Raw genomic sequence first — 23,142 nt, 5'->3', positions numbered from 1 at the left:
GTCTATGGGGCGAAACTCTCGTTAATTCGAACAAATTTCGCCGTGCGTCGGTTAATTCGACTTCACTCCGCAGCCCGCCAAGCCGGTGCGCCGAGAGCAAAAAGAAAAAAACACTGCCACGAGCGGCGCTACTGTACGGCTGATAGGCCATCCGTATGGTCATCGTCATCACCAGCGTGAGAGAGGGCGAGGGAAGCGAGCCGATGCAGCTGGCGTCTTTTCTTTGTGCTTTGTTGTGTCGCAGCAGTCTTGTTGGTGTCGTCCACAGCAAGTCTCGTTTTGGCGTGTATCGTCGTTCCACGTGTTCTTGCAGCTACGATCCCGGTTGTTTAACCATAAGGCGGCGGCGTTTTTGTCAGCGTGTTTACTGCGCTGCTTGTTGTTGCGACTGAGAGAAGGATGAAAGGAAATTGCACGGGCCTGCCAACTGGCTCCAGCCGAGCCACCACCGCTGCCCCGTGCAGACAGAGGAGAGTTAAAAGATCAGAGGAAAAATAAAGGGAAAAGATAAGACGGGCGTCGCAGCCAACAACCACGAAGCGGACGCTGGCTGAAAGAACAGATAAGCGGCCGAAGCCGCCTTCGCTTCACCTCTTCCCCGCGCTGCTTTCGTGTGGGTAGCGCCTAGTGCCTGCGCGCCTCGCCTTTGTGTCCTGTCAGCTGACCGAGGATGTAATATAAGTGACAGGCGCTGACAACGACGATTTGATTCGTCGGAAGGTGACGATTGTGAGCAGTTGTCCCAAATGCCGAAGTGCACGGTGAAAGAAGCCGCAGAAGCCTTGTCCATGCGGGAGGACTTCTGTGAACAAATCCATGATGGTGCGTGTGCCGCGCAGCACCTGGCAGCTGTTAGAGCTATCGTAGTCGCTAAAATTCACTCGAAAAAGCAGGCGACAATAACAGATTTCTTTGCCAAATAAAGGTTGCGGCAAACATTGTTTTTTTGTTGCTCATTCGATAATTCGACATTCGGATAATTCGACAATTTTTCGCGGTCCCGTCAGTGTCGAATTAACGAGCTTTTACTGTATGTTCTTGGTTATATTACTGATTTGGTTGCTTTGATCTCTTGTTGCCTCCAATCCACCTTTTTCACGAGATGTTGTGCCCTCTGGAAAGTGCGCGAAAATTAATCTGCCACCAAGAAAACTGGTTGAAAACAGATGCACATGGGCGATGCAGGCACAGTGCAAAGCAGCACGGACAGCTTCCGCCATCTGTCGCATGCGCCTGTCGCCAACATAAACTGCACGTGCCCAATAGAAGCTCGTGGTTTGTTTTCAACCATAGAAGCTCCAGGAGAAGAGTCGCACAGCTCTGTGTGAACTATTTGATGGGGTTTCTGCATATTTGTAGGGCATCCCCTTATTGCATTGGCTTAGGATGTATGTTTTTCTAACATGTGTGACAGAGGTCACCATTTCCGAGTAACAGTGGAGTAGTTACCTCTGACAGCTGGTGTACGGATACTTCTGTGCACATTGGAGAACCCAGGTAGTTGAAATTAACCCCTTGCTTTTCACCGCACCATGCCACATAGGCTTCCAGTATTGCTAATTTCTCACATAAAATTCAGATCAGATTAATCACTCACTGACCCGTCATTGGATCAGCATTGCTATAGCCACCGGTCATTGAGGTCAGTGGCCTTGATTCAGCCACTATTTGATTGAGCTTTTCAACATGGACAGGTTTATAGGTCACTCTTGGAGGGGGTGGTTGGTAAGTTGGTCCCATGTTCTATTCCTTGGAGTTTTTTGGCAAAAAAAATGAAGTTCAGCATGGTTTTTCTATGTAAAATTTCTTTTAAATCCGCCCCTGAGCTGAAATGTCAGTTACATTCAGCTTAGTGGGCATTAGCTACAGTGGCGCAGTTTTTGGCGGCATTGGGACAATGGATTAATAATTGACCTCTCTGCAGGGCAAGCCCTGAAGCCTGAGGCCTCCTCGGTGCTGGCCCCCCTGTGGGACGGCTTCAAGAAGTTCTATGTGACACGCGTCAAGGGCTTCCAGGTGGACCAGATGTGCGTGACCACGCTGCTCTTCGAGGGCAACAAGCAGGTGGGCACACTGTGGGCTTTTTATTTTTGTAGCCCAGGGGTCCTCAAAGAGTTTTAGAATCAGGGAACCGAGACGGCTTTCAGAGGATGCCAAGGAATCCCTTATCTTTTGGCTTCCATCCTTTCCTGCCGAACTTGGTAGCAAAGAAGTGAATGCAGACGGATGGCCCATCAAGTAATGGCGCGGAAAAATGGCATGGAGCAGACTAGCTCAGATGAGTGCCAGTTGGTGATGTTTGTCAATTTATTTGCTCCGAGGGTTCCAAACAGGCCGCTAAAGTGAATGCAGTGGCACACAGAATATTTAATGCATTCTGCTACTGTGTGTGCATTTTTCTAACAAGCCAGTGGTCGGGGTTGGGGGGAGGGGGGAGGGGGGGGGGGAACAGAGCAAGTTCATTACTGTATCAACAAAGGATGGTTTAAACTTCAACCAGCAAGTGCCATGCCAAAATGCTGTGTTGCTTGACCGCACATTCAGATGGATAGGAAGATTTCAGAGTTGTCACTTTTTATATTTTCGAGTGTTTTCGAAAACTAATCGTTTGAACAGTGATAGGGCACTGTGATTGAAATTCAAGGAACTTCCCCTTTTCTACCGAAATTTTTGAGGGGTGAAATTTGGTAGAAAGGGAATTTTTACAGAGTTCCAGGGAGTTTGAAGAACCAAATTTGTCTCGGTTTTTCTAAATTGATGGTTTTTTCGAGCTACTGCAGACAAAAGGGGCCTGAAATAGGGGTTTTTGTGTCTGATTGAGGGAATTTTCGGTTACACCACGGGACATTACTGGCTGAAATAGCTTGTACTGTTTGCAGTGTTGCTGAAATTTGGAATACCTACTTGTGCATGTCCATAGAGCTGGCAACAGGCAGAATGGGTGGTACATTATCATTACAGTGCGACAGGTAAATTTTCTCTCGCCAAACTAAATTTCCACAAGTGCTTCAGTACTCGGGTCAGGCACTGTTGCTGCTTGTGTTGCATATCTCAAAGCCTGAGGGTTGATTTGTAATAAAGCCTGTCCCTGTCCCTGCTTTTTCATTTTCAGGATGTTGACACTCAGGAGAGGCGAGTGTACGAGATTGCCGCTAAATATGGGTAAGCGGTTCTTTATTCGTCCCCCCACTGCAGCCCTTCATTCTCAAGTAATGCATTCACATTGCAGCATCTTTAGCGATTTTTTTGATAAGTTTAGACTGCTAAGAAAAACAAACATTTTCCATTAACATGATACAAGCCTTTCACTGGCAGCCTTGAAGCAGTGTTTTGTAAGCTTGGAAGTGCTGGTACCACAAACCCTGTTCCCAAGCTCTGCCTCTAAAAACTCAGTTCCGAGGTATCTGAAGATATTTTGACGAAAGTATAATTGGACGACCAGATACTTGTGTGCACCATACACTTTGCGTGCAGTTTGTCTGGTTTCTGCCTCACACATGCTTGAAGATTAGGAGCCCTCATGTATCTGTATTGGTGCTAGACACATCAGCAGTACCGGATTGCTCACACGCCATGTTGTTTACAGCACTTTTTTTTTTTAGCAGTCACAGTAACATTTCAGTGGATAAGATTGCTAGGTGGCCTGTGTGAATGATTACTGGCTAGCTATAAAAGGCCCCTGAAAAGTGTTCAACCTTGGAAGCTCACGTAAAAACAAGAAGCTCTGTTGAACTAGCAACAGGGTTTGCCTTTCACGCTTAAATTTTTTTTTTTTTAGACAAATCCAAAGCACTAAGAAAGCTGTGCTCTGAACCCCTTGAGACGTTCGTTGCCTGTCATTTCGATTTGAAACAAGTAATTCTTTAGTCTTCCAGCGCAAATCTGCAACGTTAAATTTTTTGCAGGTATGTACAAATTGTCATCATGCATTTATTTTGAGCATTCTGTACACTTGGTCACACATAATTGCCCCTTTTTTTTAAGCGCATTTTTTTTATATTATTATTACCTTAAAGACCCCTCGCGGGGTATTACATAAGGGGTGGGATGAGCAGAAAAGGTACAAGACAATGCAATTTGTGGTAATGTACAAAAAATGTTGTTTAGATCGCTAGCAAATGATGAATGGTGATGTCGACGATGTGCTGGGGAAGGCCGTTCCAATCTTTAGCTGCACGTGGGAAGAAGGAGGCTGAAAAAGTAACAGTTCGGGCACGTGGGCGAAAAACTTGACGCGTGTGGTCAGTGCGGTGAGAAATGTACGATGCTGGCATGATGTAAGGGGCACGGTTAAGTGAGGAGTAAAAGAACTTGTGTGACCTTGTTAACATGTGTGACCATGTTAACTACCAACTAGCCCAATTTGAAACTCCCTTAATTGGTTTGTGGTTTATGGTTTATGGGGTTTCACGTCCCAAAGCGACTAAGGCTATGAGGGACGCCGTAGTGAAGGGCTCCGGAAATTTCGACCACCTAGGGTTCTTTAATGCGCACTGATATCGCACAGTACACGGGCCTGTAGAATTTCTCCTCCAAACAAATTCAACCGCCGCGGCCGGGATCGAACCCGCGTCTTTCGGGTCAGCAGCCGAGCACCATAACCACTGAGCCACCGCGGCGGCCAAACTCCCTTAATTCTGTACACTGCACATATCCTTACATTTACAACCTGGTGTCAAGCTGACTGCATGCCCAGCTCGTAACTTTCTTTCAAAAGCGATGAAGGGCTTCTATTGTATAAACGCGTGTAAGGGCCATACTTTTTTTTCCAGATTTGAGGGCCAGTTTTCGGGGTGCGGTCCATACACGCGATTTGGGGAAAAAAAATTTTTTTTAAGGTATACACACACCAATCAGGGAATGAACGGCATTTATTCTGTGTCCAATCGTTACTCGTCGAGTATTACGACTCTGAGCTGGTGCTGTGCTCTGGTGCACGCTCATCCCAAAAAAGCCGCGCAGCATGTCCGCTGTCAACACGTAGCCGTTATTCCGCACTTCCATCACATAAGAGAGCAGCTCTTCTTCCAGTTCAGGAAACTCGCACGGCTTGTCTCGGAAAACGGGCTTTTTGCAGCTTGTGTTTCTCAATGCATCCTTCTGGTTGCACGATCATCGGACGCACTCCTCGGCTGCGTCGTATTTCCTGCCCACCGCTCGCTTGTGTGTTCGAGAGCTAACTCCCAGCCGTGTAGCTGTTAAGGCGCTTGCCCATCGTGCTAAAACTGCAAAGCTCAGCGGCAGCACGCACAAGCTACAACCACCACAACTACGGCGAGCACACTAACACGCCACAAAAGCAGAAGGCTGGAGCTGGCGATGCTGATGTCGATGTGGATGTGGATGGCGGGAAGGCGCGGCGGAGAAAAAAAGTTTACGATGGTGATGATGACCGTGGCCTCGGGCACCATCCATGGACGGCACTTGGAAGCTCCTGTGCACATGCGTTGCCTCCGCGGTCAAGCGCACTTTTGCTCGCAGCCAGAGCTGATCGCGGAGGCCACGGCGCGTGGCCTCTATTCCCAGAAGGCTATTCCCACCTGGGTCGTGGAAAGTTCGGGTGTGGCCCTTACACGGATTTATTTTTTTTTACACATTTCTTTCGGGAAAACGGGGTGCGGCCCATACACGGGTGCGGCCCTTACATGCGTTTATACGGTAATTCGGCCACTGCTTGACGCCAAGAGCTTGTAGTTTTTTTCGTAGACATTAGTATTTTCATTTACCTTTGTATGTGTACTTATCAGAATGCAGCATGAGGCGAAATGTTATTCAGCATCATTTATTTGTTGGTGCTTATACATCTCTGCGTATTGTACATAATGAGTTTTAATTTCTTTAATCGTTTCAAACCTCTGTTTCTCCTCCACAGGGGACTGGCTGCTGGTGAAGAAAATGGCATGCGCGGATACATGCTCACTTTCGTTATCGCCTACATCAGGGTTAGTACTACTTCGGGTTTTGTTCCTCCCAATTTTCTTTTTTTCCTTCATAAGCTGCACGGTAATCATACTTGATTGAATGCAAAGTGCTGTACTTGTTCACATGTTGACCGCATTTCTTTCTGTGCAAATTTGCGAAAATTGGAAGAGTGCATTAGTAACAGTGGGCAACGTGTTAGCCAAAAAGAATAGCGGGTGTGTCTATTATGCAATAACTGCAGTCGTGTTTCGCAATTAGTGGAACACAACACTCTTCCACTCTTTAGAATCACTGAAATTTATCTGAATTTAAAGAATGGGCGGTTATTTTTTCAAAAAGACTGTCATATCAACTTAGGTAGAGCTCTTGTTCCAGTTCTCTTGGTGAACTGCTGCATGTAGCGCACATGCTGTGAAACATTTGCAAGGAAATCTCCAGTGTGATGTTCGTATGGTTCCTTTAACATGTCTCATTTCTGACGCATTAATTTTTGTCATTTAATGTTTTTATGGAAGTCACTCTGACAGTATAACTAAAAGGTCCTACATATCCTTGTTGCATAGTCCATGACACATGTCGCGACACTTCTCATGAATGAAAATTTTAACAATTCATTTGCTGTCAGCGAAAACAGACGGAGCACTTGTGTCCGTCTTTGTTGATGTTCGTCCTGTTCGCTGTGCATTTCATTTGCCTGAAATATACATCTATGACATAATGCCTTTTCATTCCTTATTTGCCCTCCAGGACCTTGGTCTGGACTTCAGTGTTGTTGCCGAATCATTTGAGACATCCGTTCCCTGGGATAGGTGAGGTCCTGCGTGCTTCTTTGGTTGCATGTCATGCTATTCCTCCGCGGAAAGAATGATGTGTTGTTATGTTCGCTTCAGACCCTCCGTCCACATTTGTGGACGCTACTTAGGTAGGCTGTCAAATCCTTCTCATGTACAGGGGGCAGTGGCCACAACTGTGGACGCAGTAAAATGTTCCAGAATCTGAAAAATAATGCTCAGAAACTTATCGAGCCAAGCATGCAATAAGAACACAGAAAGTCATTTTCCTAATGGACACCTGCAGTGTCTTACAATAGCTCTGTTGTGGCTGTGATGAGTGTGTGTTTTCGTTCACTCGTCTTGCAAGCATGAGCACTTTAGTAGCCTTAACTTCGGCGATTTGTTACATAGGAACTTCATCTGACGGGAATAAGTCCAAGGAAGTGCGATTGAGACAATGAAAGCAGTATGAAGTCATGACATGGAGACATGAGGACTAGTCAGAAATTTTACAGTTAGTCATTGGAGAAGATGGAAATAAATTTTTTCTGTAGAAACTTGTCCTCCTCACGGTGAAAATTTCAGTTTTTGTCCCGTCGAATAATAGTTAATCTTGAAGGGAATATTATTTAACTGAGCTTGTTAGTCATCATCATCATCATCAGCCTGACTACGCCCACTGCAGGGCAGAAGTCTCTCCTATGTCCCTCTAATTAACCCTGACCTTCGCCAGTTGGGGCCACCGTATCCCCGCAAACTTCTTAATCTCATCTGCCAACCTAACTTGGTTAAAATTTCAGTTTTTTTCCCATTGGATAATAGTTAGTCCTGAAGGGAATATCATTTAACTGAGCTTGCTATTCATCACCATCAGCCTGATTGCACCCACTGCAGAGCAAAGGCCTCTCCCATGTCTCTCCAATTAACCCTGTCCTTCACCAGTTGCGGCCACCGTATCCCCGCGAACAATCTCATCCGCCGGCTTATAACTTTCTTGCTAGTACTGGTATGTAAACATGACTGTGGTGTTGACTTTTGCCACAGCCGTGTGTGCTTCAACGCAGTGTGCTGTCTCCGCCACACTTACTTCCCCACTAGAAGTAGACTTGTTGCTGGGCTAGTGGCACTTTGTTGCTTGTTTGTTTTGTTGTTGTTTGTCTCACTTGCTAATGACATATGCCGATCATGTACTGCTTCAGCTTCACAGCTGTTGTTGTTGGCTCGTCAGGGGGGTCCCAACAGGAAGGCGGCAACTTTGTTGACTCTGAGTGTTTCTTCCTGCTCTCCTCGCAGGGTGGTGGACCTCTGCCGCAACGTGAAGGACGTGATCCTGCGGGAGTCACGCAACCACGGTGTGTCACTGCCACCGCTGGCCTCGTGCCGCGTGACGCAGACGTACGACGCGGGCGCCTGCGTCTACTTCTACTTCGCCTTCAACTACTCCGGGGTTGCTGACCCCGTTCACGCGTATGAGGAGATCGAGGTGAGGGGGGCATCTACACATAGACAGTGTGTGCTAGCTTAGAACTTTCAGGCTTGTTCTCTCGAAAGTTTGTTTTGAGCTTGATACCTTGCTCGTGGAGAGCGTAGCACAGCAATGGGTGCATGGATTTGTTTGTTTGTTTGTTTTGTTGTGATCGCTGAAATGTGGTCTCCGTCGAGACAGTCTCAGATTCACCATTTAGGCTCGCATGTTTTTATTACGTGGTAATTAGAACATGATATATTCTGAGCATAAAGATAAGGTGCATATTATTTCTTTTAAAAAAGAGCAGAGAAATTAAAAAAAAAAATCTAACAGAGTCTTGACTTACACCACACTTCTTAGTAAATATTACAAGCATTTACAGACCTGTAGTTTGTTTTTTTTGTCATGCTAGGCTTTCCACAAACAAGCAACTTGGGGACAACATATAAACAATGATAAAAGGAAACCTACTGAAGCTGTCATTGTGAAACTTTACATCTGATTGTTTGAAGCTGTTTTAAGCCAGTCTGCCAAATTTAATCACTCCAAGTCGAAAAATAGAAAAGTCACCTTCGATCCCCTCATCCCCGCTTAAGTGCCCGTTGCAGCGTTTCATGTTGTTGAGGGTGGTGTAAGGAAAGCAGGGGAGGACGGTACGCCAATGGCCAAAAGAATGCAAGGAGGAAAGTGAAGAAGGAGAGTATACAGCAGGAGCAGCGGAAAGTGAAGAAGGAGAGTATACAGCAGGAGCAGCGGAATGCGTCACGCTCTATCTGTAGGGGCAGTAGTGCCATATTGAATGTAGATTCCTACCTGTGCATGCCACTGAAGCCAAGGCCCAGCATCGACGCCATTTGGCACTATGTGTTCCATGTGTGATTGCCTGTAGTTCAAATATGTCAACAGCTGTGCTCAAATTTCCCATTACCATCATCGCTGTCCAGTGAATTTTGTTGCGTTAGCAACACTACGCCAGGTTTTCGCCTTGTCGTGTAGCCTGTGGCCGGTAGGCATGAATGGCCTTGAACAGCCATTGCCTGGCAACCGTTTCAGCCGACCTCCGCCAGGTGGCGGCGCCATGCCGCTGCCGCGCGCATAGTCACTCGCGTAGATGCGTGCTCTCTGCCGAGGTAGAGGGGGAGGAGGTTACGCTTCACGGGGGTATATGCGCGCTTCGCCTGAGTGAAATCTTGTCGTTATGGAGAGTGCTAAAGAGAAGCAACGGTGACAGGACCAAGCTAGAAAGAGGCAGCGCGCTGCATAACTTGAAAAGTGTCACAGCTAACGCAACTGACCAGGCTTAGCCAGAGCTAAACCACACCTAATTTTTTTCTGCTCTCCCCTGTTACAGTCAGCAAGCACGTTTTTCTCTAACATTTGTTTAGGAGTGTTCCACAGCTCAGTGTTATGACAAGGATGCAAGCCTGATTTTTTTAAGCTTAAAAAAAGTCATGAGCTGGGCAAGTTGTAAACTTCATATTTGAGCAGTGCAAGAATACAACGAAGAAAGCGACAGGACAACGCAGTAGAAAAACTGCATCTGTGTCATCTTGTTACTTCCATCTTTCTCTTATTTGTAGTGCTCAAATACGAAAAGATTGTTGAAAACTGAGAAAGAAGGTGGTTAGAGATGGAGCCGTTTATTGATGAATCCCGACTTGGAGAGCCCACGAAGAGTTTCATTAGCGGTGAGATTTAGAACTGTTGTGCACAAGACCAGCCTCGCTTAACCCACCAATGGCAGGGTCAAGCTTTGCCACGTTCTTTCTGAAGTTACTCGGAACAAGGGCTGGAAGGAATTTCTAAGTGGGGGTCATTTGCTTGCCGCAACTTTTGTAGGAAGTGTTGGAAAGACTGGTCTGTTCGTCAATTGCCTTGGGCTTTCGCTGCGACTCTTCCCAAGCGTCGCTCAGTACAGGCTTCCAACTTCATTCCACTCAGCCATTAGTATTAAGGGGGGACACTGGTCTTTGAGACCAAAAAATGACCAAAAATTTCAAATAATGGCTTTTGTTGAATCTACAGCTACTATTTTCCACCTGTACCGATTTTTTTCAAGAAATCAACATTTTGACCATAATATTAAATTCAGATCATCGTGTGGGCTGAATTTATGCAGGAGCAGACAACTTAATGGCATGAAAATTTTGGACATCTGGCTGGCTTAGTATGTGGATATCTCAGCATCTAGGACAGATAGACATGTCATACTGATTGCTCAGGGAAGCTGAAGGCACAGTGTGTGCAAAAATCGAAGCAGATTTGTTCAATCGCACTTCAAAAAATTTACAATTTCGCAAAGTTTATCAGTGTGTTACATTCACGCCTTAAAACATTGATATTCCATGGTGCTGTAAAATTACTAATGAGGGTAAAATGGAAAAACTGCTTTGATCACTGCACTCTTTACTCACCATACTATGCAGCCATGGATTAAAAATGATTTTTTATTGAGCAGTTTTTTTTTGCACTGAGGTACTAATGAATTACTAATTAAAATTAATTATCTTGGGAGCCGACTAATTTATGAGAAAGGTAATTTTATTGTTGAAATCAGTACAAAAAACTGAGCGAGGTGTTACATTTCCATTAGGATTGGACTAAAAGTAAGGAAAATAGGTCTAAGACCGGTGTCCCCCCTTAATTTGTTCTTATCGCTCTGGAGAAACCTTACACTCATGATTCTTCATTTGCGTAGCATGCTTTGCAGTAATCAAGATTGTACCAAGTCAGAGCCAGTGCTAGTGGAACTGCGGGTGCGATACGAAGAGTGACCACTGTTGTTTTTCAGGCTGCGGCAAGGGAAGAGATCCTGGCGTGCGGAGGAAGCATTTCCCACCATCACGGAGGTAATGCGGCGCTTCCGCATTCTCTTTTTTCAGCAGCGCCTAAAATAGCATCTGGCGGTGCTCTTTACGAGTTAAAATTCCATCTCTGACATTTCTGCAGTGACAGCAGTCTGTGTCCGTTTCTGGGATTGGTGGGACCAAGGCACCAGCATGTTCCGTTTTCTGTCCCACCAGAGTGTTACAACTGTGGCGAGAGAACTCTGCCCTGTACAGTGTATTCAAGTCGACAAGTTTATTTATTAAGGCGAAAGCCTTTAATGCCTCATACTGTCATTAGCAGCCGCGTCGGCAGGAGAGTCGACAGACGCGTCGGCAGCCGTGTCGACAGATGCGTCGGCAGATTCGTCCGCCTTTCGGCATCACTGCTTAAAAGGCTCAAGGTTCCAGCATGAATAAAGGCGCATCTAGTGAATGCATGGGCTTCATAAATAAAGAGAGTAAAGTCAAGAAAAGGAAAATAAAAAATAAAAATAAGAAAAACAAAAATACAAACAAAACAGAAATAAGATGTGAAAATAAAAATAAAAACAATAAATTTAAGAAAGGGAGGGGAAATAAAAAACAAAATATGAAGAATAAAAAAGTAAATAAAAACAAACAGTGGCCAGGAAACGCTTTCGCCTTGCAGCACTTTAGAGAGCCAAAGTGCCCCCTGAATATTTTTCTTCTCTGTGCTTGCGAATTGTCAATGATGGGGAGTTCAGTGGAGTGATAACAATCGTTAAGAGAAGTGAGCAGAAAATCATTATTACAGCTTGTTCAACCTGCTTAGAGCATGAAACTTTGATGTTATACTGTAGTAATCAAAACAAGGGCATCCTTTTGAGTGCATGCCTACCTCTGCAGTTGCACTGCTTGACATTAACTAGCACAGCAAGTGCAGATCATTAGTGATACCTGATGAGTGATACCTGTGCAAGTCATAACTGTGCGCTGCTTAGGCACGTGCCACCATGTGCAAGGTGTGCTTTGCCACTGTTGGTACCGTGGTACACACCCGCATGGTGCCTCAATCTCAACACTTAGTGGTGCAACATGAATTAGCCGATCTGCAGAGTGATGAGCTGCGTATCAAACACACTTCGTGTGATAACAGGGGTCTCTTATTTTTGTTCACAGTAATTCATTTTGAAAATTGTAAAGAAGCGTTGGTTTGGTTTATGGGGTTTAACGTCCCAAAGCGACTCAGGCTATGAGAGACGCCGTTGTGGAGGGCTCCGCAAATTTCGACCGCCTGGGGTTCTTTAACATGCACTGACATTGCACAGTACACGGACCTCTAGAATTTCTCCTCCAAAGAAATTCAACCGTCGCGGCGTTTGCCTCTTCATTTCAAGGTCACATGCCCTATATGCAACACACAGGTGACAGCACTGTGGAACTCTTGGGCAGAGCTATTGGCATGTAGAATTAAATTTGTTTCATCGCTTCACCAATTGTCAAGTGAGTGTGTGTGGCGCTTGTATCTGGTGTTTCACGGCTTTGAAAGGGAAAATGCAGTGAAGTCGAAACAAGCCTGACATCTTTGAGGGTGAAGAACCTGAAATTAGTATTCATGGGCTCTCATTTGAGGGCTGGCATTGTTGATTCAGCAGTCCCGAGAGGATAGGGCTAAGGGGAGGCTGTAACAAGAGCATAGCATTGAGCTGAGGACTGATGGAGATAAGTATCTTTGAGTGAGGAGAGCAAATGTACCCGTACCACTGCCAGTGCTTAGTGATTACATCAACCTTCTTCATTACAGGTGCAAACTGCACATTATTAACAGTGCTCTGCCCTTATTCTATCGCTCCTGTTTCAGTTGGGAAGATCCGAAAGCGCTGGCTCGAGCAGACCATATCGAGCACGGGCTTGCAGATGCTGCGTGCCGTGAAGCAGAGTGTCGACCCACAGAACATCTTCGCCAGCGGCAATCTCGGAATGTGAAACTAGCTGACATTCTAAGGCCGGGACTTTTTTTTCTTCCGAAGCATTTCAACGCATTGTGCACACGCGCCACTTGGTCAGTCATTGAACGTACGTCAAGCAACTGTGCCAGCTTCTCGTGGCAGTTTTGTGAAAGGCATTCAGAGGTGAAAAGGGCTGCTTGAGCTACGTAGCGTAAGGCAGTCTGGAACTAAAGGAAGGAGAAAGGAGGTCAAGTCTTTGCTTTGTCCTTGAAGAGACCAAGACCCTTCGAAGTCTAGCTGAGGACTGAGATAAAGATGGCGCTTAAAGTCAGTGACACTGATAGTCTTAGTGAGTTGGTCACAAATCAATGCGAATTGTGGCCCACTGTGAAACTGCAGCTGCTTGATAGACTTTCTGGGTTGGTTCCTACGATGCCATGGCAGCAGTTCATTTGGATACGGTTTGTCACTGTCATGTGTTGACCTTCACCACACCATCGGGACGTCTTGTCAGCTGTACTTTGAGCATTGTAAGCTGCCATGTCACATGTTTCAGTTTGTGTACAGGTCTGTCAAGTAAACCTTCCTTTTTTTTTGTGTTCTCAACCTGTCTTGGTGTTTTCTCTTGTACTAAGGAGTGGCATTATTGTCGTGAAATTTTCTTTTAGTCTGTATAGACTTCGGCTAATATGTTTTGTTTCTTTTACTAGGTGAAGATAAGGCAATTATGGGCATTTGGTAGGCGGGGAAGCAGTTATTTTGTTATTCTTTATATTTTTTACCTTATAGTCACTGGTATCGAAATACGTTTAGTGAATGTTGTGCAAGGTGCAAAGAAGTGGCTGAACCCCGAGCCATTGAACAGAACGAAATGCTCTACGAGGACAGCCTCAATCGCTTTCAACCAGCGGTCACTGTCCAAGTTTTAGTTTTTGTGCTGAGGCACAAGCTTCGTAAATTGAAGTTTGACAGAGAAGCAGAGGCAGCTTTATCGTCTTGGGGTTAATGAGAAGATGTACAGTATGCGTTATACTTAGAGGGAACACCAGAAATGGTAAAACTGGCCCTTAAAGCAGATAAAATTGAACTTCACCGTGAATCAGGAGCGCAGATTTAGGCACCTTCTCTCAAGTTCTCTGTGAACGTCATGCTGATGGGCATATTTTGTCATTTTTATTACTCTTGTGGTGCCTGCAGGCTAGTCTGTGTTTGAATCGCAATTATGAGAATACGTCACCAAAGGCTCTGCTTGCAGTCTCTTCGAATAGAAAAAAAGGAATTTCATTTTTGCTTCACTAAGCAGGGTATGACTTTTGCGTCGCAAGAGCCGCCACTACTAAGTAAGCTTTCTTGGGTCAAGAAAAATCAACGCAGTACTTTTTATCTCACTCATTAAAACCTCATTGTGCAATAGTCTAATCAGACTTTGTAAAGCAGGACTGGCTCCAAGTTCTTTTTTTTTTAACCAGCTCCAAGGCTTCACGTGCAGCACAATAGACCGTATCGGTGCCACACGGAATGGGTAGCTACTGCTTGCCTTGGAGTTTCTGTGTTAGTTACTGCCCGACTGATGTCTTCCTAGCAAATATCTGCTGGCTTTTGCATTTATTTTCATTTTTAAAGACTAAAACTGAACTGTCACTGTTTACGACCACCTCGGTAGCGATCACCCTTGCATCTCGCTCGTCACCTGTGTCTACAGTACAGCTTCACTTGAGAGAACTCGCAATTTCTTTTCATCTAAAATGCTTAACATTTGCGTTCTGAATTCTCCATTACACTTCTTCATTCACAGGTGTGCAAAATCAGTGCAGGCACTTTCACATAATCTAAAAACAAACTTGAAAACTGTACTACTATCATGATTTGTTTTGATCAATGTGTTCTCGATGTAAAGTCGCAGCCACTTTTGCCTGCTTGCATATTTTCAAATAAAACCAAGCTTTTTGGACAGTAAGAATTGAAAAATTTGTGAAAAAAAAATGCCTTTACACCTGCAAAAATGCATGCCCTGTAAGCAGTTTCGTCGCCAAATGAACAAAAGTTGAGTCATCACACGTTAGTTTTGTACTTCATACAGCACAACATTGAACCACAGCAGAGATAGTGGGGAAGTATGTGTGTTGTCACAAGTTGCAGGTTCGACCTCCGATGCCCCTTTGCCTGCAGAGCAAATTTGTCTTGCCCTGTAGTGGTTTTCTTTATTTTGTCATAGGGCAGTGTTTTTGTTGATGGCAATGTGAATAAACCTTTTTTTGACATTCCTACGCTTGTCTGAGTCACGAACGAAAGCTGGTTAGTGGACTGGCTAATTACGTGCATTATGCATGTGAAAGCGTGCCTTTTGCTGTTTGCCGTCGCCTGATGTAATGTGATGTCAAGTAAAAAATTCAGGGGGCACTTTGATGATCTAAAGTGTGCGAGGCGAAAGCCTTTCCACGCAACTCTGGCTGCTGCTGTTAATGCATCTGATGACTAACTACTCATGATTGGTTAAGAAGCAAGCTGGAGACCAGGCGGTAGGTGACTATGGCATAGGTTCTAGGAATAGCAGGGGAGAGTTATTAGTAGAGTTCGCGGATAGAAATAATTTACGGATCATGAATACCTTCTTCCACAAACAAGCCAGCCAAGAGGAAGTGGACATGGAAGAGCCCCAATGGTGAGACTAAAAATGAAATAGACTTCATACTGTGCGCACACCCCGTCATCGTGAAGGATGTGGAGGTCCTCGCAAAGGTCCGTTGTAGCGACCGCAGGATGGTAAGGTCTCGCATTAGCTTAGATTTGAAAAGGGAGCGCAGGAAATTAGTGAAGCGGAAGTCTATTAATGAGTTAGCATTAAGAGGGAAGGTAGAGGAATTCAGGATTTTGCTGCAGAACAGATTTTCCGCTTTAACTGAAGATGACGACTGTAATGTTGAAACAATGAACAATCGTCTCACAGATATCATAACTGAGTGCGCCGTAGAAGTAGGTGGTAGGATGGTTCGACAGGATACCGGGAAGCTATCTCAGGAGACTAAGGATCTGATTAAGAAACAGCAAAGCATGAGGACGTCTAACTCCATAGATAGAATAGAGCTAGTAGAGCTGTCGAAGTTAATAAATAAGCGCAAGGTAGCCGACATCAGGAAGTTTAACATGGAGGAAATCGAGCATGCTCTAAGGAACGGAGGTAGCCTAAAATCGGTGAAGAGAAAACGGCATAGGTAAAAACCAGATGTATGCACTAAGAGACAGAGGGCAATGTCATTAGCAATATGTATAAGATGGTTAAAGTTGCCGAAGAGTTCTGCACAGATCTATACAGTAGCGATTGCAATCAGAATGTTACTGAGAGAGGCAAAGGAACACAGCAATGGGACATCCCGCCAGTAACGAAGGAGGAAGAAAGCCTTGGGAGCAATGCAGAAGGGGAAAGCAGCTGGTGAGGATCAGATAACAGCAGATTTGTTGAAGGATGGAGGAGAGATTGTGCTACAAAAACTAGCCCCCCTGTATACGCAATGCCTTGTGACCTCGAGCTTGGAAAAACGCTAACATTATCTTGATTCATAAGAAAGGAGACGCCAAGGACTTGAAGAATTACAGATCGATCAGCTTACTGTCTGTTGCCTACAAGGTATTTACTAAGGTAATCGCTAATAGGGTCAGGACAGCCTTAGACTTCAATCAACTAAATGACCAGGCAGGCTTTCGTAAAAGATACTCGACAATGGACCACATTCACACTATCAATCAGGTGATAGAGAAATGCGCAGAATATAACCAGCCCCTATATATAGCGTTCATTGATTACGAGAAAGCATTCGACAAAGTAGAAACCTCAGCAGTCATGCAGGCATTGTGGAATCGGGGTGTAAAGAGTGTTATGTGAAAATATTTATAACGATTGCACAGCTACCATAGTTCTCCATAAAGTCAGCAATAAAATTTCAATAAGGAAAGGTGTCAAGCAGGGAGACACGATCTCGCCTATGCTATTCACCGCCTGTTTACAGGAGGCATTCCGGGGACTGGAATGGGAACAGTTGGGGATAAGAGTAATGGAGAATACCTAAGTAATCTGCGATTCCCTGATGGCATTGCCTTGCCAAGTCACTCAGGACATGAACTGCAAGGCACGATCAATGAATTAGACAGGCAGAGCAGAATGCTGGGGCTAAAAATTAACATGCAGAAAACCAAAGTAATGTTCAACAGCTTAGCAAGGGAACAGCAGTTCGCAGTTGGTAGGCAGGTGCTGGAAGTAGTAGGAGAATATGTCTACTTCGGGCAGGTAGTGACAGCTGATCCAGATCGTGAGAGGGAAATAACTAGAAGAATAAGAATGGGGTGGAGCGCATATGGCAGGTTCTCTCAGGTCATGAATGGCAGTTTACCAATATCCCTCGAGAGAAAAGTATACAACAGCTGCATCTTACCGGTACTCACCTATGGGGCAGAAATGTGGAGGCTAACAAAGAGGGTTCAGCTTAAGTTAAGGACAACGCAGCGAGCTATGGAAAGGAAAATGATAACGTTACGAGATCGGCACCGCGGCAGAGTGGGCGAGGGAACAAACGCGGGTTAATGACACCCGGTCGAAAGCAAGAGGAACAAATGGGCTTGGGCAGGGCATGTAATGCGAAGGCAAGATAACTGCTGGTCCTTAAGGGTAACGGAGTGGATTCCAAGAGAAGGCAAGCTTAGCAGGGGGCGGCAGAAAGTTAGGTGGGCGGATGAGATTAAAAAGTTTGCGGGGATGCAGTGGCCCCCACTGGCGAAGGACAGGGTTGATTGGAGAGACATGGAAGAGGCCTTTGCCCTGCAGGGGCCGTAGTCAGGCTGATGATGATGAACCAGTCATGACTGGTTAATGACTAGTTAGCCATGGCTAATTAGTCTAGTCATAATTGGTTAATGACTAACCAGTCATGACTTAGTCTAGTCATAATTGGATAATCACTAACTAGTCATTACTGGTTAATGTCACCAGCCATGACTGGTTAATGACTAGTTGGTGACTAGTCATTATTGGTTAATGACTATTAATGACTAATTAGTTGATGGCTGGTTAATGACTAGTTAGTCATGACTAATTAGTTGATGACTGGTTAATGACTAGCTAGTCGTGACTTTTCACTAATTATGACTTCACTACAGATGTAACGGAGAGACAGTCATGGCCACGAGTATGAGCCATTAAAGGCTTTCGCCTTTAAAAGGTCACCAATTGCAAGATGACATGATTTATGGTGGAGACGCAGAGCATGCCCTGAATCCACGAAGGAGCACTGTGTGGTGGATCTGAATTTTCCAGCTCTGCCAATGAAATGCATGATGCGTTCCAGACTGTGCAGGGCAACACAGTATGATCAACCGCAGAGCAAGCTGCTCCTGATCGGCGATTGGAGCCCAGGATCTCTTACATGTCCCCGGTGGTAGTGAATGGGTTTTCAGTTGCAAAAAAGTGTCTGAACAGAGAAAATCATCTACACATGCCAATTAGAATATGCTCAACTATCAAAGAGCGAATGTAATTCCTTGAAATCACAAGAATGACGCAATGTAGCAGTTTTTTTTTTATTTTTTTTTTTTTTAAATACTGCAGCCCCATTCTAGGGGCTATAGCAGGAGTGGGTACAAAAATGTGGAACAATTCCACGCATACAAGGGTACATTACAAGCATTACAAATATAAACGCTGAGAACAACAATATACAATGTGCTACGACTCAACTGCCGACTCAAAATCAGAGATTGATAATGCACGAATGTTACCATCCAAAGAATTCCAACTCTCCACAGTGCGCGGGAAAAAACTATTTGAAAACGTTAGTGCGGGCAAACAAAGGTTGGATATTAAGATCGTGATGGCTCCTGGTTGCAGATGGTTTTGAAAACGAGACATGCTTACCCCCTGAAAGGCAATTAGCAGACTGGACTATGGAGTGAAGAAGTTTTAAGGACTCAGTTTTTCGGCGGGATGCGAGTGGGCTTAAGTTTAGGGAAGACATCGCAGATGAGGGTGAAAAATGAAAGTCGTAGCGGCGAAAAATAAATCTTACAGCTTTACGTTGTGCAGATTCTATTTGATCGATTTCACATTGCTTGTATGGATTCCAGTCATTAGAAGCGTATTCGAGAATATGGCGAATTAGAGTTTTGTACATGAGAAATTTGGCTTCTCTAGGAGCATCCCGTACTGTGCGCCGCAAGTAACCTACCTTTGTAAGAGCTTTAGCTGTGATGTAATCAATGTGTTTTGACCATTGCATATTGTGAGAAAAAACGACTCCAAGATATTTATATTCATGTACCCTTTGCAGTGATGCATAGTCGTAATTAGAAGGTGATAGGCGGTTGGTGAAAGACATGACAACAGTTTTGTTGAAATTGATGTTCATCTGCCACGTATTGCACCAGTCACGGAACATACCAAAAGACTCATTCAGAAGGAGGTGAGCATCAACAGAGTTGATAGTGTGGTACAGTACGCAATCATCGGCGTATAGACGGATCTTTGAGGTTATACTGTCAGGTAAATCATTAATGTACAGCAAAAATAGCAAAGGGCCAAGGACAGAGCCTTAGGGAACACCTGAGGTTACATCGGCTAAGGAAGAATCGACGGAATTGAAGCGAACAGACTGGGAGCGGTGTGAGAGGAAATCCGCAATCCAATCAGCAAGTTGAGAGTTGAGAGTTCACTGGCATGGGGTTCTTCCTCTGATGCTTTATTAACAGATTTGATTTATTTATTGGGGTTTAACGTCCCAGTGCGACTCAGGCTATGAGGGACGCCGTAGTGGAGGGCTCCGGAAATGTCGACCACCTGGGGTTCTTTAACGTGCACTGACATCGCACAGCACACGGGCTTCTAGAATATCGCCCTCATCGAAATTCGGCCGCCGCGGCCGGGATCGAACCCGCGTCAATCGGGTTAGCAGCCGAGCGCCGTAACCACTGAGCCACCACGGCAGGGCAGTTTATTAACAGAGTTCTGAAATTAAAACTGCTTCACAAAATGGACATGACTGCTTTATTTTGAATAAAAACTATTACTTGTGCATATGCTTGATACAGCTACCAGGCAGTGGTTGCATATAATCATGACTTTTCACGGAAATGGGGTATTAGACAATGGGGAGAAAATGGGAGGCAGGTACATGTCGCATAAACAAACCAGCTATACAAGTGGTACCTACCATTGCAACAATACAGCCATGGTCCACTTCTGCTGGTATGTGGTATCACGGTTTGGCTGTTTCCCTCTGTCCCAAGTCCTGGGGGGAAATCCGACTGTGCGGCCTGCCCCCCCCCCCCCGCCATCGAATACGGACCGGTGCGGTTTCGGCTGCTAGGTGTTGTTCCGGTTCAACGCCAGCGGTGGGGATGGGACGGCCGGGACCCATCCTCTGGGGATGGGTCCCATCCCCATGGGAGTGGCAGCGACTTCCAGGTGACTGTGAGGTCCAGTCACGCGCGTGAGGTCCGATGCCTGAGCGGAGGCAGGCCTGGGTTTATACTCAGGTTGGACCCACGAAACCCGGCCCGGAAGGCATGTCCAAAGATCAAAAGGTTTTCGAATACATGCTACCTTCCTCCGCACACGGGGACGTGCAAGTCTGGCTACCGACGCGTCGGTTTCTGGTTACGGAGAAACCAGGTCCGCGCGGGGGTTCCTAGTGGCCAGGCTCTGAGGACACGGCGCCTCGGGGAAGCGGCCTCACGGCCGGCCGCAGGCTTAACTGCCTTGCGGGACGCCGGGGGATGGAGGCCTAGTACGACCTCGTAAGAGTCTGGCAAAAACCGTCGATGTTGTGGAGTACCGGTGGAGTAGGCCCGGGCCATCTCACCCTAAGCCACGTTCTTGGTTAGTGGCCCGGTCGCCCGGCCTTGAACACTCCCTCCTCAGTAGGAGAAGAGCAAGCTAGGGGAGGAAAGAAGTGCATGGTTGGATGGAGGGAAGCACTGATGGGTCCCTGCGGAGGTGTTAAGTCATGATGCTGAGGGCCGGGGGGCTGTTAGGCCGAAGACCTAAGCCTCTACTGGCCAGACCACATCACACATACTTCCGGTGTCTGAAAAACCGCGAAAAGCACTCGACGGTGAGTAGCCGGCAGGTTGGAAAAGCCTCCTAGTGTCGTGGAGGGGCCCCAGGTAGCTACTGACCCCGTGTTAGGTTTTCCTGTCTCCAACGGTTGGAGCCCGCTGCGTATGCTGGGTGGTCGGGCATCCCGTGTGTGTGTGTGTCCCTTGTGTCTTTCTTCGTGGTTCGTCCTTTGATTGCGCATCCTTTACCTTCACAACCCGTGAGTGGGGCCGCACCATTGGGCAATCCTGATGCTCTCCCTGCCCTGACCAGGCAGGCCAGCAATGGAGCCGAGACAATCGAAGGATATGAACAACAAACTCGCTGTCCCCATTCCCCTCCCATGTCCCATTTCCCTTTCCGCTACTTCCCAGGGGGGGAAATCAGGGGAGTCTCCCCGGGCCCGCTCCCCGGCTGTGGGTCGCTATAGTAGCTTTTCCCTTTTATTTTACTTTTCCACCCACGGGTGGTGAAATTACAATTTACCCACGGGCCTATTCTTTTATTTTCGAATTGGGTTAAGCCTGTTGTAGGTACGTGGTGCAGGCAGGGGCATATTATTTTTATTTCCTTTTCGGTTGCCCCAACCTATTCTTTGTCCCAAGTCCTGTTCGTTTGAGAAAGAGATAGGTACTGCCTCAGCTTTTAATGTTATACACCTCTTTCTCTTTCTTCTTTCACTCCCACTTCCTCCCTTCCTTTGGTGTGGTTGGCGTGTCCACTGAGATGACAGAGAATTACTGCGTCATTTCCTTTCCTCAAATATGATGGGGTTCCCTGGTTTAAGCATCATTACTTAGTAATTAGTCATCATGTGTGACCTCATCCAATGGTGACGTCACAAGTGCCACCAAGGCAGCCAAAGTTGTGGGGAAAACGCTTTCGCCTCTACACACTTTAGACAGTCAAAAATGCCCCCTGAATTTTTTTACAAGGCCAATCAGGACCCTTATTGTCATGCAAAAAACTGGGGTGTTAAATGAAAGCGCTTAAAAGAGGTGATGGGACATGCAGGCTGTGGGGAACAAACGCAATAAAATTTGGGAAACTCATCTTTCCATACATGCCTATAATAAGCATGTTTTTTCTAAACTATACACAAACAGCTGCAAGCAGCATGTGTCCTGTCACCTGTCTTCAGTGTGCTATCTTTTAGCACACCAAGATGTTTTACTACAGTAGACTCCAAGACGAACGTGCACGGACAATGAAAATTTGTACGTCTTATCAGAAGACTTGCCCCCAAAAAATGATATGCGAGCATGCGAGATGCGTCGAGTTGTCTGTTACATGAAAATGAATAAAATTACCTGGCAGCGAGTGAATTGCAAAGAGCATTTATTGCACTATGCACAGAGTAAGCTGAACAGTCAGGTTAGAAAGAAGTTTGAGTTATCCCATCTGAAAATAGTTGTTTCCTGATGTCTCCTTTCTAAAGTGACCACTTATTTTTTTGCTGTTTTAAGCACGAAATGCTTTTAGCTCCCTTTGTAAACAGGCCGCGGATGACCTTGGTGCTAGAATAAAGGAAGAACATGCCGAGCTGAACCTAAACAAACTTGGGTGAAGCTTTGTGTGTGTCCCCTCGTGCCTTTGTGCTGAACTACCGCTGAAGTAGCGCCAAGTATGATTTAGTTCATGGATATGTACTCTCATGCACTTAAGCGCCTGCTGCTTTCTTTTTTAGCATATCGATTAAATTTGGTGGTGCTGTATTAACCCTCAGTAACTTAGGCGAGCCAGGCTCGTTACAGATGATCATTTCTGGCTCGTGACGAGTACAGCTTGTCCTGTGTTCTATCGTGGCCTCCGAGATTACCTGACGGCACGCGTATGCAGGTAATCTCGGAGGCCATGGTTTCCAGCTTGTCCTGCGTTCTATCGTGGCCTCCGAGATCACCTGCATGCTCGCGTATGCAGGTGATCTCGGAGGCCATGGTTCTCTCAAATCATTTTCTTGACTTGCCAACAGATGGCAGCACTGCTATATCAAATGACAATACTGGCACTATTTTGTAAAAAAAAAAATGTTTGTTAGGAGGATAATAACAATGGCACCATTATTAATTCCACTTGGATTTCGATTTACTGGTTGGCACTCCTATCTGAGGTGGCATTTTGATTAAATAGATAAAAATGATGGAAAAATACGAAGTGCAAA

At 45.7% G+C, this 23,142-nt stretch overlaps 1 protein-coding gene across 2 annotated transcripts in view; it reads left to right on the top strand.

Annotated features, from left to right (window-relative positions):
• Positions 1–15,165, top strand: part of Agps (alkyldihydroxyacetonephosphate synthase) — a 62,201-nt gene extending 47,036 nt beyond the window's left edge. For both annotated transcript variants that reach the window (XM_089587050.1, XM_089587051.1), the window contains 7 exons: positions 1,925–2,064; positions 3,113–3,162; positions 5,873–5,942; positions 6,670–6,731; positions 7,989–8,178; positions 10,955–11,012; positions 12,814–15,165. In XM_089587050.1, coding sequence (XP_089443176.1) covers positions 1,925–2,064; positions 3,113–3,162; positions 5,873–5,942; positions 6,670–6,731; positions 7,989–8,178; positions 10,955–11,012; positions 12,814–12,938 — 695 coding nt within the window. In that variant the 3' untranslated portion in view covers positions 12,939–15,165. The remainder of the gene's footprint in view (positions 1–1,924; positions 2,065–3,112; positions 3,163–5,872; positions 5,943–6,669; positions 6,732–7,988; positions 8,179–10,954; positions 11,013–12,813) is intronic.
• The last annotated feature ends 7,977 nt before the right edge of the window (positions 15,166–23,142 follow it).

This window comes from Amblyomma mixtum, chromosome 4 (genome assembly GCF_055824585.1).
Source record: "Amblyomma mixtum isolate Tamu chromosome 4, ASM5582458v1, whole genome shotgun sequence".
Lineage (NCBI taxonomy): Eukaryota > Metazoa > Arthropoda > Arachnida > Ixodida > Ixodidae > Amblyomma > Amblyomma mixtum.
This window is presented reverse-complemented; position numbering and strand designations above follow the sequence as displayed.